The 15856-nt window shown below is 44.7% G+C and overlaps 1 protein-coding gene and 1 long non-coding RNA gene across 5 annotated transcripts in view; one reads left to right on the plus strand and one right to left on the minus strand.

Annotated features, from left to right (window-relative positions):
- The first annotated feature begins 2338 nt into the window (after positions 1-2338).
- Positions 2339-15856, plus strand: part of zhx3b (zinc fingers and homeoboxes 3b) — a 19363-nt gene continuing 5845 nt past the window's right edge. Inside the window, exons 1-6 of one of the 4 annotated variants that reach the window (XM_015023063.1) lie at positions 2339-2861; positions 10382-11288; positions 11369-11476; positions 12377-13882; positions 14755-15033; positions 15172-15486. In XM_015023063.1, coding sequence (XP_014878549.1) covers positions 10548-11288; positions 11369-11476; positions 12377-13882; positions 14755-15033; positions 15172-15486 — 2949 coding nt within the window. In that variant the 5' untranslated portion in view covers positions 2339-2861; positions 10382-10547. Of the gene's footprint in view, positions 2862-10183; positions 10291-10381; positions 11289-11368; positions 11477-12376; positions 13883-14754; positions 15487-15856 lie in introns of those variants that run through there. The other 3 variants (XM_015023059.1, XM_015023060.1, XM_015023062.1) reach the window with 3 other exon arrangements.
- The window catches only part of LOC106940346 (uncharacterized), an 18906-nt gene continuing 8719 nt past the window's right edge, over positions 5670-15856 (minus strand). Inside the window, exon 2 of the long non-coding RNA XR_001423067.1 lies at positions 5670-8249. This is a non-coding gene — a long non-coding RNA (uncharacterized LOC106940346). The remainder of the gene's footprint in view (positions 8250-15856) is intronic.

Raw genomic sequence — 15856 nt, forward strand, 5'->3', positions numbered from 1 at the left:
ACATCAATGTTGAGTCGCTGTAGGACGCTGGATTCAGATCAAATTTCTTTTTAAGTAGGTACTAATTTCATGTTTGTTTACATTCAACTTTGCTTCTTTCCTTAGCCTTTTATAACCAGAATTTTACACATTTTATAACCATGGTACCATGTCTCTGCTCCTTTTTCTGAGACAGCTTCAGCTTTAAGTATTAGCCAGTTCAGTATTACTGTGTGGTTTGGAAAATGAAATACAAGTTTAAAGTTCAAAACAAACAAGCAAAAACGCATGCCAAATCCTGTCTGTACTGATGGGTGGGTAATAGGAGCATTGATTAATCAATAAAATAAATTAGTGTGACTACAAACGGGTGATTCTAGAGTCTATTAACAAATGAGTCCGACGTAATCATTGAATTTCTTATTGAAGCCATTACCCTTTGAAGAAATGAGAGTGAAAACTACAATTAATTTCTCTTGGGAATTAATGAAGTATTTTGAATTGCTTTAAATTAAATTGAAATGAACTGAATTAAACTCACTTGAACTGAAATGAACACTGTTATTCTGAAAAAGGACATATAAATTATAAATAAATTTAATTATTTTTTTTTCTGTTAGGTATTCAAACATACCCTTCATATAATGACAAAAAGTCAACAACTAACAAAAAAAAATTAGCCTTGAGAAGTGATTACTGATATTTGTGTCACTATAACTATTTTATTATTGGGGCTGATAATAAATTATATCAAAACATATTTTCAGATTTAAAAAAGTAATGCTATATTTTAAAGTGTAATAACCTTTTAATATCCATCCCATAATGACATAAATTAAAGAAAACACACAGAATGGTGACGCTGCCACCATGATTCACGACACATTTACTGTCCATTTATGGCCTATAACAAATCAATGTAACATTGTTCTGAGAGGTCACTGGTGAATCGTTTTGATTGACAGGAGGATGCTCTTCCCTGACGGTAATGGCCTGGGGAATGAAAATGATGTGCAACATGTGGCAATCTATCTTAACAGTAAAATGGGGGAATCTGATACACAACTTTAGCGACTCTCTACATTTCCATGATTGCCAATAAGCATGAAAAGAATAATATTTAAAATATTGTTTAGCCCTGATCAAGAGTCATTTGAAGTTAATGTAAACAGAAGCACTTCATAGAACACTTTTAGCTTGTCTAATTTTAACTTGAATTCATGATTAAAACTGTTGATTATTTTTACACATTTTATTTGGCTAGACTTACTTAAATCACTTTGACTCAGGTACAAGTACTCAGGTACAGAACATTGTACCTGAGGTATTGGATCTAAAAATATTCTATAACAAATGTTTTATCTTGATACTCTTATGTAATTAGATAAATGAGGGTTGGTTTAGTTATCAGTTTATATGCTTGTTACATTTGGTTGGGATTTTCAAAATAATGGTTATGCAACTGAAATAACACATTTATGCATTAACCACTTTATAACTTGCCCTCTTTTGCATTGAATCAGTTGTTTAACTATTGTGAAAATAGTGAGAAAAGAATGATCACTCTTTCTTTTCTTAGGTCATAAAATATTGAGTTAGGTTATAAAATATTATTAAAGTATAATATCATGATTCAGTCATGAAAAAACTAAGTTTTTGTAAAGTATGCTTTTAAGTAGAAAAGCACACTGCCAACCTGAGGACTGTGGACATGCATTTTTTCAGCAGAGGCAAAGAAGTTAGTTACAGTGGTTGAATACAGCTAAACACAGGATAATCCTGGAAGAAAGTCTGTACAGTAAACCAAACATACTGCCAGAACCACATTGGAATAGTTAAGATCAAAGAGTAGTCATGTATCAGAATGGCCTAGTCAAAGTCCAGACATAAATTAAAATGAGAAGTTGTGGAAAAACTTGGAAACTGATGTTCACAGATAATCAGTCAGTGCCCACACTGACTGAGGAGAGGCATTTTTAAACAAAAAAAGGGCAAAAGTTCAAGCTGTATATGTGCAGAGCCAACAGGAAAAAACAAAAGACTTTTATGTGCAGCAAAAGGGTATTCTCATAATTGCTAGCATAAAAGGTCCCAATAACTGACATCAGTTGTTATGATGTCACGCAATGCGAAAAGGTTGATGGTGCGAATACTTTTGAGACCATTCTGTCAGATATGATTTAAATATTACGGGGATATTTTTGCCATGTCAAAAGAATATGAAGCGTAGAGTTTTTTGTTTTTTTTAAAGCTAAATCTGTTGTTGAACTGGTTTATTAGTTGCAGAATTTACCGCAGTCAGATATAATCAGGATTTTATAGTTCGGGGTGTCTTTTGGGGACTATCCCTTTAAGAGAAGTTACCTGAGAGGAGGGGGACAGGTGTGAGCTGCTTGAACATCACGCTAATCCGCAACTCTGTTAGTTTCTGCTCCTCTTAGAGACACTTCACGAGGAGTTCAGAGCACAGGTTCCGCAGGGTCAGGGTCGAGACGGTGAATCTGACTCACTTTCTCTCACTCCGCATCTCCGAGCTCGAGCCCTCACGCCAACTCAACCGTCAGTGACGTCTGCGTCACGTGTGCGTCTCTTCCCTCGGTACGTCCGTCGTATTTTCCTCCCCTCCGCTGTCTGCTCCAACACCGAGACAGAGCAGAGCCGAGCCGAGCCGAGCCTGGCGAATTAAACACGAACCCAAGACGGAGTCTCGCCGTCCGGACGCCGGGTGTCACGTTTGTCTGCAGCCGATGGACGGAGGGGTCTTACACCTATAAGTTGCCATCAGTGAAGTCCGTTAGTGGCTCCTGTGTGAGCCCGTATCAATGTAAACTTTTTATTTTTAAAGAACGTTCACTGCGCACAGTGAGATCCAACAAAGCGAGGTGAGTGTGGTTTGTTGATACTCATCTATTTCAGTGTTTCATCTCAACTAAAACTTATCCGAGCTGAGGGAAAGCCTCACCTTTGTGGGCTTTGGCTCAGCAGCGCTGGCCAGCTGCATGTCGCCTGCTTAAAATGGCGACAGCCGACGGGGGTGGGAAAAAGAGAGAGACGGTGTAGTTTTTTGGGGGGTTCTCTGGGGGCTCGCCTCTTTTCTCCGATCTGAATTGGCTACACTGCTTGCAACCCTTAATAATGCACATGAGCGAATTAAGTTGGGGATTACTCCGCCTTAAGTTGAGCGGAAGATGCATCATTTTCGGATACGTTTAAAGCTGCTGCGCTCAGGGACTCGTCGAGACACTTTTTCACACCAGCACTGCATTTCTAGAAAATACTATTTCATAGAAGTAGTAAATATACGTTTTCTGTTTACGTTAAATCTCAACCTGTTAGAAAAATATTCCCAAATTTTCCCCAAAATCAGTATTTCATCACGATAGAAATTAGAAATCACAGCCGTCCCAAGCACCCCTCTCTCCGTTTTCCTCTGTGAACCATAAAAGGATTTTACAGTTTATAAAAAGTTATATTTTGGCTCAGATCGACTTTAGTTTTAATCAAGACTGACCCAGAGTTCACAAACAATAAGCAGCAATGTTTATTTTTATTATTTCATGAAGCGTTCAAGTGATTGTTTATCATTAGAGATCGTAATCGGCCAATTTCCCCCTAATTGGGTCTCGTTAGTTGTTTCTGAAATAAACATTGCAGTCCATCTTTTATTTATAAAGCACTTTTAACTACTACACAGTACTAAAGTGAGGAACAGAAAAATAAATTGACGTTTTCTTTCGTATTGATTAACTTCATCCCAACTTAGAACTCAAATCCTTTTCAGAGTATGACGTCAACCAACATTTATTTTTATGCACTTAATGGGTTGACTAAAAATTAGATAATGTCATGGAGGCTATGATGCATAAGCAGAGATTAACATTTGCTTTCTGATGGTGAAAACTGCTATTTATCTTAGTGAAATCTGCAGCACACCTTTCCGTTTGCTGTGTTTTAGCCCTTTAGATATAAAAATGACCAGAACCAGCAGGTCAGATCTCAAAGGAAACCGGATTTTGCTGTCGACCAAGAAAAGCCTGGTCTGTGCATTTCTGTTTATCTTGATAGTGTTGTCATTAGTGTGTGTCACTCCTAGGATTAGACCAAAGCTTTCCCAGGAAGCTAATTTGTGTCTGCCGTCCACGTGAGTCTCAGGTTCGACGCACAGCTTAATCCAGCTTTCTGTTTATCACCAACGGTCCACTCTCAGTAGTGGCCGCTTGCCTCGTTATTGCTGATGAAAATAAGGACTCATGAAAAGCTTGAGGTGGATCAACTTATCAATCATGCGAGAAAATATGTTGAACTCGTAATAACTGTCCAGTGGTGTGCAATTTTTTTTTAAAATTAAATTGACATTAGAAACACAGCTGGGTAATGATTTCCACTTTAAAATATGGTTTTTATATGGATTAAAAACAAATCAACCGCTTTATTCTGTTAAACCTTACTGTTATCTTCTGAAAGTTTTGATCTCTCCAGCAGCTTGAATGAATAACGGACCTGTCTCGATAACAGAAAATACAGTCTCATTCTTAAACAGCTCACATCACTTATGAAAAAGAGCACACTTGGAGTCCTTTTCGCTCAGTAGTAACTTCCATACTGGGAAGTGTTGATGTTCTCAGAAAAACGTAACATTTTTGAGTTTTCATCTGACCTCCAGTGGTCGGAGCTGATGAAGCTAGAAGTTGGGCGACTCCGGTCACCACCTGATCTCTTGCTGCCTCTTTAAAAAGAAACGGGCTGATCATCTGGCGTTAGGAAACACTGTCGGAGACAAATGACTTTTGACAGAAGTTGGAATGTGCTCCCCTTCTCTTCACAAACTGCTTACATTTGTTTTATTGTTGCCAAATCTTTCTTTCAAAGGCAGTGTTGTCAAATAGAGCTAAAGGACTTCGCTGCAGCTGCACAGAATACAAATAAACACATTTAAATGAGGAATTGGATTAAAAATAAAGTGTCAAATTAACAACAAAAACCCCCACAATCGGTTGCCTTATGTGACGTCACGAGAGGCGTGTGCGTTTGGAAGCTGGTTTGTGGGAGGTTAGATTTGATCTAAGTTATGTAACAATTTACAACAACATAGCAAAACAAATGGTGTTGTTGTGGAAGTGACAAACTGTAACTAAACTGAGTTTGATTCTCACAAAAAAAAAAAGTCGTGTTGGTGCTGTGTCTCATCTTGGTGTGTAACTAGAATTATGTTTCATGTTCTTTCTGTAGGAAATAAAAATCTCAAGGCATTTTATAAAAACTGCAGGTCCAGTTCATGTCCATAATGTATTAATCTGATACAGTCCAATCCTATAGAAAGATTCAGTAACACGCAGCCCAGTTTAACCTTAGGTTTAACACAGTTAGAATACAATATGGCTTTCCATATTTGTGCTATTCCCTCGCTGCTGTCTTTGATGCTGTGGTTTAACTTACCAAATCCAATGGTATATAAAGTAATGTTAAAACTAGGGCTGCAGCTAATGATTATTTTTGTCTTTTACTATTCAACCAATTAATCTGATAAAAAAAAAAAAACAACTGACATATTGTGCAGATTTTTTGCTTACCCACTTAAGCCTTTTTTTATACATTAGAAATACACTAGAAGATGCAAATTGATGCAGCAAAAAACAAAAAACTTGCCTAAAATTCGATACAAAAGTCTTTCCTTACTGCATGCTTGATCATTTGTAGCAAAGGATCCATTTGCAGCTGAAAATACTTTTAACATCAACATGTGAAAAGCTCAACCCTTTCTGCTTGACTCAATGTCAACACAGCATAGGGCTGATCTGTTTACTGTTGTTTTGAATTAACCAATTAAAAATTCAGTAGTAAAAGGCACTTAGCAAAATTTGTTTCTTTTTTTTAATCTTGACTGTGAAATGAAGACATTCTTTGGATAATTTTGGCTTAACTACTGCTCTAAGTGTGTTGTTTTTGTCAGCAGATAGCCTTTTTTATGTATGCTCCAGGGAACGATTAGTCGATTATTGAAATAATAATTTATTGATAAATTTATCCGATTAATTGCTTCCGCCCTCGCTATGGCCACTTTGCTCTACAGGCTGCTTTATTTTTGCCTGAGTAGCTCCAGATTTATTTAGCTAATAACTCTTCTAATGAATCGGTTAACATGAGAAATGTTCTGACTGCATCAGGCGAGTTGAGTCGCTTTGTCTTTCCTGTATCCAACCATGTGATTTATAATTAACTTCTTACCAGTTATGACCAAGAAAAACCCGACAGGGCCTGTATCCGACTGGTTTGGATCATCGCAATCTCTTCAGTCTGCTGGACTGGGGAACAGCCTGTGATGTCGGCCATTTTAGGTTGGACTACAAAGAGCAACCGCCATGTTTCTCTCCCTCCCCTCTCAGCAGTCCAGTTTAAATCCATGCAGCGGCAGCGGCAGCAGCCACAGCGGTGCAGCCCACGCAGCCCATCCTCTCCCTGACCCGAGGAGCAGCCCACATTGACACTCAGGGATCCGAGGGAAGGAAGGAAGGACGATGTAGGAACGCTGTAATTGCGGTTTCCCGATTGTTGTGGAAGACACAAGTCGAGATGCACACATGATGCGAGCGTGATTGACAGCTGGAGGTTAGCTGGAAGGTGCTGGTTTATGGTGGGAGACAGTAGCTGAAACAAGCACTTTTATCTTGTACTAAGACAAAGAAAAACATGGCGGAGGACGTAGAGACAGACACTGGAAGGTGGAACCGGGTGTATGCCGCCGCGTTAGTGCAGTCTTGATAATTGGTTGGAACACACTTGGGGTTTGAGGCCGTTTTTAGGGCCCTCCTCCCCTGAATGAGTAAGATAGCATCTGGCGTAGCTCTTGCAGCGTAGAACATAGCAACCCTGTGTGACCGAGGCCCCTGCAGGACCACAGAGTGCTGTGGGGGAGAGAGGGGGCGGGGGGGCACAGGGGCAGGATGGCAGATGTCTGGACACAACCCTGACAGGAAGAGACGCCGTCGGCTCCGGCCAATGGAGACGGCAGCCACACCTATTGGAGAGACGGGAACACTCGGTGCGGGAAGCTGCACTGAAATAGGAGCAGGGCAGGGACTCTCCAAATACCACTCTGAGGGGTGTGTGGAACAAACAAGCCCCACTCTGGCCTGGGACTGCATGGCACAGGAGATCTCTCTGTGTGTGTGTGTGCATGTGCGCGTGTGTGTTTACCCACATGCGTGTGCTTTAGAGAAGTGAGCTGGTGAGAGAAGGCGGGGGGGCTAGGAGGTGGTTGCCATGGGGACAGTAACACACCAGTGCCGCTGTCGACCTGTCTCCGAGTGCCAAACTTGTTCGGAGAGGGAGGCGGGGTGAGGGAACAGCAGGAGGGGGAAGAGGGAGGAATAAAATGGGAGCAGCCGAGGAAAGGCCTGTGCAGAACACTCATTAGGGTAAGGTTTGTTTCCCTGCACAGATCCTAGAGCAGCATCTGTAATCTCAGGTGATCAGCTGCAGCATTACTCAGGTGAGCTGATTATTTGGCGTCATACTCTGCTAAAGCGAAGATGCCTTTGGTTTTAAAAAGACCAGACTTTTTCTGGAACCTGGTGACTCAAAGATAAAATATCTGTTATTTTGTCTTTTGTTTTTGTCAGTGGTAGCTGCTAGCAACCCAATAGAAAACAAAGGAAATAATACTTAAACTTTAAAGCAGTAGTAGTTTAAGTATTACTTAACACTACTATTTAAACTGGATCTTTTAATAACATTGAAAAAATGTGCATAGAAGTTCATTCTCTTGATGCATTCACAGACTTTAGCTTTGTTTCATTTATTGGGCAAAGGAAAGTACTTCACTTATCAAAGATCAGAGCCAATCGAGGGGAAATTTGTGTTTATTCTACTCTCTTGTTGACTTTGTGCATTGGTAGTTTTTGAATTTAGGGTATGGAGGTATTTATCAGTTTTAATGTGTTTTTTTTTATTGTAGAGAATTTAAAAAAATGTTTTTTTTTCTTCTCTATTTCATTTATTGATTTCCGATCTGAGCCAATCAAGGAAAAAATAGATCCAATCTCATCCTCTCGATGCATCTCTAGTTTCAAACTCAGACATTTAAGACTTTGTTTTTGTGCGTGCGTGTGTGTGTGTGTGTGTGTGTGTGTGAGGGACTGGGAGACGTGTGATCTCTTGCACAATAAAAAATGGCAGCCTCACCACCTTCGTAAACAGGCTTCACACAGGCATGCAGACACCCACCCCCGCACGTTTCATGCACATGCACACACACACACACACACACCCACCTCCCTGCACTTTACTCTCAACCTCACAGGAAATTCACACATACAAACGTTGACAGTGTCACATAAAACACATCCGCATTGCCATCATGGGTAGGATGGTCAGTCGGTGAATGTCGACGCACAGAATTGGTGTTCAAGTCGACCGAAGTTGCCCAAGCAAAAGCTGATGTGAGGTCAGGGGACTTTGTTTCAGCCGTCACCTGAGTGAAGTGATGTCTCTTGATCTGTTTTAAACTCGTCGGTTCGGTTTCGAAAGACACTGTAAGCTGGTTTTCATGAGCTCCAGGTTGTGTCCATTGGCAGAACATTCCAGGCTTCACAGCGAGGTGGGGAGGGAGGGAGGGAAACAGTGTGTGACTGAACCTCGGAGCTCGACGGGGGCTCGGAAGTGCGGGGGTAGACTGGTTGCAGTGGTGGAGATGGTGGGGCGGGGGGTATCATGAAGGAAAATTCCTCACTGAAACACCTCAGTGATTCCTTCACGATAGTTAACACCACCATCACCCCCCCCACACACACACACCCCCCACCCCAAACGGCCTGCCCATCCCCCCACCATCATCAGCATCTACCGTTCGCTCTCCCTCTCTCTACTCTCGCCTGCCACCCACACCCAGCACAACCACGTGATGGATGACTGCGACTGCCCACCCATAAGCCATTGTGTTGGTCATGTGACCAGCCTGGCTTGGCTGAGCGGTGCCCCCTGATGCAGAACTGAATGGCAGTGGTGGTTGGGGTGGGGGTCTAGGTAGGAGGGGCAGACGGCGGCTCAAACCGAGGGCAGTTGCTGCTCTCAGTGGGGTGGAAGAAGGGGGGAAGAGTTCCCTCAGAGGCAAACCTCAATCGCCTGTTAACCCCTCACACACATGCAAGCGCGCGCGCGCACACACACACACACACACACACACACTGACCCCTTATTTACCTTTTAAAAGGGCCAAAGAGTCCTCCTTTAATGCAGATTTATTTCTTTTAAGTTAAATCTTGGAGGCTGACTTCGTTCTGGTGCCTGAGTCAAAGTGAACTCTTTGTACGTTGTGTCACACCCCAGTCCTGTGGGGGTTAACTGAGCGCCGAGCTAATGTACCATGACCCATGTGTGGGGCAAACCAAGCATTTACTCATGCCGTTGTAGGTGCAGAGAAAAGCAGCATGTTTGCAATTAGAGAAGGAGATATGCAACCAGAAAAGGAGGGGTTTATTTAATGACCACATGCAATCTTGGTTTCTTTCACACCTTGGCACAAATGCGTTGCAGGAAGAGGTTTGCATCTTGTTTCAGTTTGGAGCCTCTTCTATTAGGTGAATTTTGTGTTCAGTGTTTAACAGTGTTTAAGGAATGTTTTTTTGCACCAAGAAACCCTGTTCTGCGTTTCAACTGAGGAGGCTCGGTGAGCTTCTCGTGCTCTGCATGAGATGTCATGTCAGGGCAGAATGGCTGGGAGAGTAATTGCCCTAGAGCCGTCCTTCAATCCTGCATCGTTGCCTCCATGTTAGGTGGAGAGAAAGGGAGGAGCGAACCCCTCCACTCCACAGGAAGCTACGCCATCTCCCCCGTAAAGACCCGGACTCTGGACGTGGGACGATTTTATTTATTTTATTTTTTATTTTTTGAGATGCAGGTGTGTTGCTGTTGGTCCTGATTTCTCAGGAATGTGGCTTTCCAGGAAATATTTGATGAAATTCTGTGTTGCTTCATTGTCAAGTTCCCAGCTGTATTGAGCAGCAAATTTCAAAGAAAAATATATTCAAAGTGCTTGGAAATGTGTTTAGTGCCACTTCAGAGGCTCACAGCTCACAGTCTCTGTGGGGGTGTGTCTGAAAGAGAGGAAGTGAGACGCAGCAGCATGGGGGAGGGGAGTAGTAGGGGTGGGACAGGGGCTCTCCCAAAAGCCCTGCAGTGAGGAGGCAGACTGAGACTGAATAGCATCATAAATGAGATTGAGTTTCAGGGAACAGGAAAGTTTACCCTTACTTTTGGCTTTACGTTAAAGATGTTCTTTTTACCCTGAAGATCCAGATATTACCTGAAACTTCTGTAAGAAATCCTTTTATTTTTGTTCGCCTATCTTCTTGTCTAAATTCCAGGTGATCTCAGATATTTTCATTTTATCTCCCTTCTTTTTCAGGATTCTACTAAAACCTCTGCAGAGAATCACTCAGGGACTTATGGACGAGCCCATCCACTCTCCTTCCCCCATGTCTGGTCGATAGTGAAGGAAGAATCCATCTTCTCTCTCTCAGCCCCTCAGCCATTTGACCCCCCCCCCCACCTCCTGTCCCTCTGGTCTCACCATGGCCAGCAAACGGAAGTCCACTACACCCTGCATGATCCCCAGTAAGGTCATCCGCTCTGTGGAGGAGGCGGAGCGGGACTCTCCGGTTCCGCTCCGTCACTCCAGGGTTTCTGGAGGCGACAGACGCAGCCCTTTGGACGCCAGCAGCGACCCGAAACAGGAGGCGGGGGATGCAGATAAGGACGGTGGCATTTACACTTGCAAGCTGTGCAATTTTGAAACTCACGACCTCAACCTGTTCCTAGATCACGTCTACACGGGGCACCCGGACTTTAGGGCGGACCCTGGCTTCGTCTGCATGAGCTGCGGCGTTTCGGCGCCAAAGTTTGAGGGGCTAGCTTTGCACAACGCCAGGGTCCACCCCAGCACTTTGAATACCACCCTGCAGCTGAGGAGGAGGGAGAGGAGGGCGGTGGTGGAGCAGAACCTGCTGATAGGGACGGAGCTGTGCAGGGACAGCGAAATCTCCATCACTAAGACGCCAATCATGAGGATGCTGAAGGGCAAATCTGAACCCAAAAGGATTGTGGTGTCTCACTCGGTGTCAGACGAGCCCGCCTCGGACGTGCATTCTGCCTCCATATCCAGGGAGTCTGAAAGAAAGGAATCTTCTGCTGTTACAGTCACCCACGTCTCCACGATCGTCCACAACGGAACGAGCAAGACCACCCTGCCCTCGGCCATCCAGATTGTCAACGGCTCTACGGGGTTACCCCTTCTGAAGACGCCCATCACACAGGTGGCCCGGATACTGATGCTTTTTTTAAATTTGTTTTAAGTGGATTTACTTTATTAATTGTGTTTTTAAATTCCTTTCAGGTTGTTTCTGTAGCTCAGAACCGAAGTCTTCACCATTCTGCACCCATCACAGCTTCCTCTACTGCTTCTTCCGCTTCTTCGTCCTCATCCTCGCAAAATCTTCCCAAGGTACGAATTGGCTTTTGTGTCAGTGTTGCGCAATTTACCATTCAAGTAAACGGGTTATATGCAGTCATCAGTGAAAGGAAACGTACATTTTATTCCTTTTTTAATTATGGGTTTTATAATATAAACAATATTCCAGGATGGTATGAAAACACAACAGTGAATAATAAACAACATTTAGGTCAGATAATTTGAAATCTCACATTTGTGTGGAATACTTTGCGCTACTCCTCTGTAGCCGTTTTAAAATTGTTGCCTTTCTGCTGCGGATCTGGTTTTGAAGAGTAATCCACTCAATTTTAATGTGATTGAGGTCAGAAGGTTGGGTCGGCCGTTCAGGAAGCCCTTTAACATTCATGAGAACAGCGATGTCCTCAATGAACCCATTGACTTGCAAGTAAGTGCTTTTGGAGTGATCGTTAAGGGGTTAATGCAAAAACAGTTTGATGTGTGTTTTAGGTCATCAGTGGGCTCTTAAAAAAATTCCAACAAAAATAAGTTGGACAGGAAAGTTTGTTTCAATGAGGTCCAGCTTGAAAAACGTGCCTTAAACAGTTTGCAAGTAAACATCGTCATATATACTCAATACAAATGATTATTATGTAAATTTTTTCCACAATCATTGTCTTGTTGGAACAGCCAACTGAGCCTATAACAACATGGAACTTGCAGGAACATCAGGATGAGTAGTTTCATCCTGTTGTGGATGAAACAGGAAAAGGTTATGCCACTAGTTTTAGCAATATTTCAGATATTTAAAATAATATCAATAATTATCGATATCGACTGATATGAAACCCTTATATTTTCATACGTTTTTCATCCATGTCGTCCAGCCCTAAGTGTGATTAAACCTGTATGGTTCAATCCGACTCCGGACTGATTTTCCGTCTCTCCCTGCAGGTGATGATCCCTCTGAGCAGCATCCCCACCTACAGTGCCTCCATGGACTCCTCCTCCTTCCTGAAGACCTCTTTCAGCAAGTTCCCGTACCCCACCAAGGCTGAGCTGTGCTACCTGACCGTGGTCACCAAATTCCCCGAGGAGCAGATCAAGATCTGGTTCACCGCTCAGCGGCTGAAGCAAGGCATCAGCTGGTCCCCGGAGGAGATCGAGGAGGCCAGGAGGAAGATGTTCAACACCATCATCCAGACGGCGCCGGTCAGCTCCCAGAACCAAACCCAGAGTCACCACAGCCCGGCGCCGCACACCATCACAGTGCTGCCCGCCTCCCTGGGGCCCACCGGGATCCCTCAGTTCCTGCAGGGGTCTCTCGTCAGCCCAGGTGGCGTAATCGTCACGCAGCCTGTCGTGGCAAATGGAATCCAGGTCAGCAGTGCCCCCGTGGCCCTGGCGGTCACGCCGAAGCCCCAGGCGGCGGCTCGGCCCACGATGCAGGCCCGACCCGCCGCCGCTCTGGTGGCGGACAAAAGCCCCAGCATGCTGGTGGGAACGGTGGGCAGCAGTAAAGCTGTGGGAGGGGGCACCAGCAGCACTGAGGGCGGCGTCATCAACCTTAGCCTTGGAAGCAGTAGTCATGGCAACGCTAAGGGGAGCAGTGTCAATGATAAACATGGCAGTGCTAATGCTAACTCCAGCGAGAAAAACAGCAGTGATGTTAGCAGCCGTGCTAGCGCCAGAAACACGGACAGTAAACCGGGCAGCGGCGGCGCTGGTCAGACGGACAGTAAGACCCCCACGGAAAACAAAGCTGTCATCAGCAGCTGTGAAAACCTGAAGAGCAAAGATGCTAATGGTAGCAGCAACCATCACAACCTGGCCAGTGCAGGAACCGAGGATGCAGATCCTTCTGGTTGTGACTCTCCAACCATCAAAATGGAGGATGCTTCATCCCCCGCCTCCAAGTCCTCCTCCCCGACTCCTGCAGGTCCGGGCAGCAGCTCCGGCTCCCGGACCCCCTCCAGCGCCTTCCTGGACCCCAGCTTTTACAAAGGCAAGAAGTCCCAGGAGCAGCTCAGTACCCTGAAGGACAGCTTCCTGGTGAGCCAGTGGCCCGACCAGGAGGAGGTCGACCGCCTCATCGGCCTCACCGGCCTCACGGTGCGCGAGGTCCGCAAGTGGTTCAGCGACAGACGCTATCACTTCCGCAACTGCAAGAGCTCCCGCTCCAGCACGGGTGGGCACAGTAAGACCAGTGGTGGAGCGGGGAACGGCGGAGGTACGCCTGGTAGCAGCGCCGCCGGCTGTAACGCCCCCGTTGATCTGTCGGAAAGTAGCAGCAGCAGCAACTCTGGTGCCAAAACTCCCCAGCACAGCTCCAGTACCACCACCCAGAGCCCACCGCCAACACAGACCCCCACATCGCCCACAGCTCCTTCCAAGAGGCTCTTCAGGTTGCACTCACCTGATTTCACAGCCGTCCGCTATAAGGAGAGAGACCCCCACCAGGTGAGACCCAAACTCTCTCTCACTGCAACTCTGCTGAATTTTGACCAATCCTTTTAGCCCTCTGCTAATTTCACTTCCTGTTGCACAATGTCTCTTGAAAGCCTAATCTGTAAGAAGAAAACCTATGTAACGCTAAATGTTAACACCTGCCAAAATCTTCATGTCCTGAGGATTTTGACAAATCCTTCATATGGATTAAAGGTGCTATTTCAAGAAGATACTTAAAACAGTTAAAATTCTGTCATTTGGGAAGATTATGTGCAGCAATTGAAACTTTTTTGCAAGACCACGTCAAGCCAAAAATAAGGCAAAATAACAATTTGCAAATTTGACTAAAAGCTTTTGAAAAAGGTGTCAAAATCAGTCATTTTAGGCCACAACAATCACACACGCAAAAAACTTTTCATCATCCTGGAGAAACTGAAGCGTGTCTGAAGCAGAGATTCATTTGGTCTTCAACTCCTGCTTTTCTTGTGGTCAGCCATCCTGACCCAGAGACGAGGTCAAAAGCTAACTTGGGAGAAAAAGGCCTTAACTGTGACTTTTCAGATAAAAGCACATTTTTCTCTTTATTTGAAATTTGAAACCCAGAGAACCATTGATGATTTGGGTAGCTGTGTCATCTGTAGGAGTTCTCTTTGCCACTGATAAGCTTCATGGAGATCCTGGTAGACTTTGTACCAAAACCCGACTGCGTTTGATTGGCTGGCTAATCCCTCTCACATCGTCGATGCAGTAAATCACGCAAAATGAGCTCCGACTACTTAATCGGTGTACGAGTACAGTACATGGGAACACTAAATAACTAAAATAAATCAACCTTCTCATGATTTTGACAGTAATATTCATCTCTTTGCGTGTGCTACGCTCAGGTGATAGCCCTGGAGGCCAGCTTTGCCCAGAACGCCGACCCGTCAGGAGAAGAAGTGGACAGGCTGCGCTCTGAGACCAAGATGACGCGGCGGGAGATACACGGCTGGTTTGCTGAGAAGAGGAAGCGAGTGGCTGCCGAGAAGAAGAAGGAGGAGGCGGAGCGGGAGCCGAAGGAGGACGAGGAGGAGATGGAGGTGGATGGAGAAGAGAGGCAGAGGGATGACGGTTCAGGGGAACCGAAAGTGAACCCCATCAAAATAAATCTGAAGATGCTGAAGGTGACTGAGGCTAGCAGTAAAGCAGAGGGGGAGGGATCTGGTAGTACGAGCTCTCAGCCCGGCAGCACGCCTGCCTCCTCCCAGGGCCCCACCTCTTCCACCACCACTAAACCTTCCCAACCTTCCACCCCAACACAGAAAACCTCCCACTCCCCCAAACCCACAACCGTCCGAGGGAAGAAGACGGCGGAGCAGCTCCACCTGCTAAAGCAAGTCTACGCCCGAACCCAGTGGCCCAGCGCCACTCAGTACGATGAGCTCATCTCAGGAACAGGGCTGCCCCGACCCGAGGTGGTGCGCTGGTTCGGGGACTCCCGCTACGTCCAGAAGAACGGGCTGCTGAAGTGGCTGGAGGAGTACCAGAACCTGGCCCTGGAGGAGGAGCTGCAGAGGGACGGCTCCAAGGTCCTGCAGGACCATCTGGACGCCCACGGCAGGCTGGACGACTCCCAGGTACAGGTCATGTCTTCCCCCCTCTCTCATTACTCACTTTCCTGTCTGACCACTCTCAAAACAAAATAAAAAAATAAAAATAACAAATCTAATTTGTGCATCGGATTCATGAGCGTACCAGAAACACATGTATAAAAGCTTCTGACTCATGAGTTCTGTATGTGTAATGTGATTAACTGCATTAAAACATTTTAACATGTCAAAATGAATGTAATTAATTAATCAAAATGAGCATGTTAAAGTCCCAGCTCTATTTGACGCATAAAAACCAAATGGTGTAAAAAAAAAAAAAAAAAAAAAAAAAAAAAAAGGTTTTAAAGGTTTTTAAAAAAATTTTAAAAAAAAAAATTAAAAAGTTAAAACCCCAAGG

Source organism: Poecilia latipinna, unplaced genomic scaffold (assembly GCF_001443285.1).
Source record: "Poecilia latipinna isolate Pla-1442-1.1 unplaced genomic scaffold, P_latipinna-1.0 Scaffold3186, whole genome shotgun sequence".
Classification (NCBI taxonomy): Eukaryota; Metazoa; Chordata; class Actinopteri; order Cyprinodontiformes; family Poeciliidae; genus Poecilia; species Poecilia latipinna.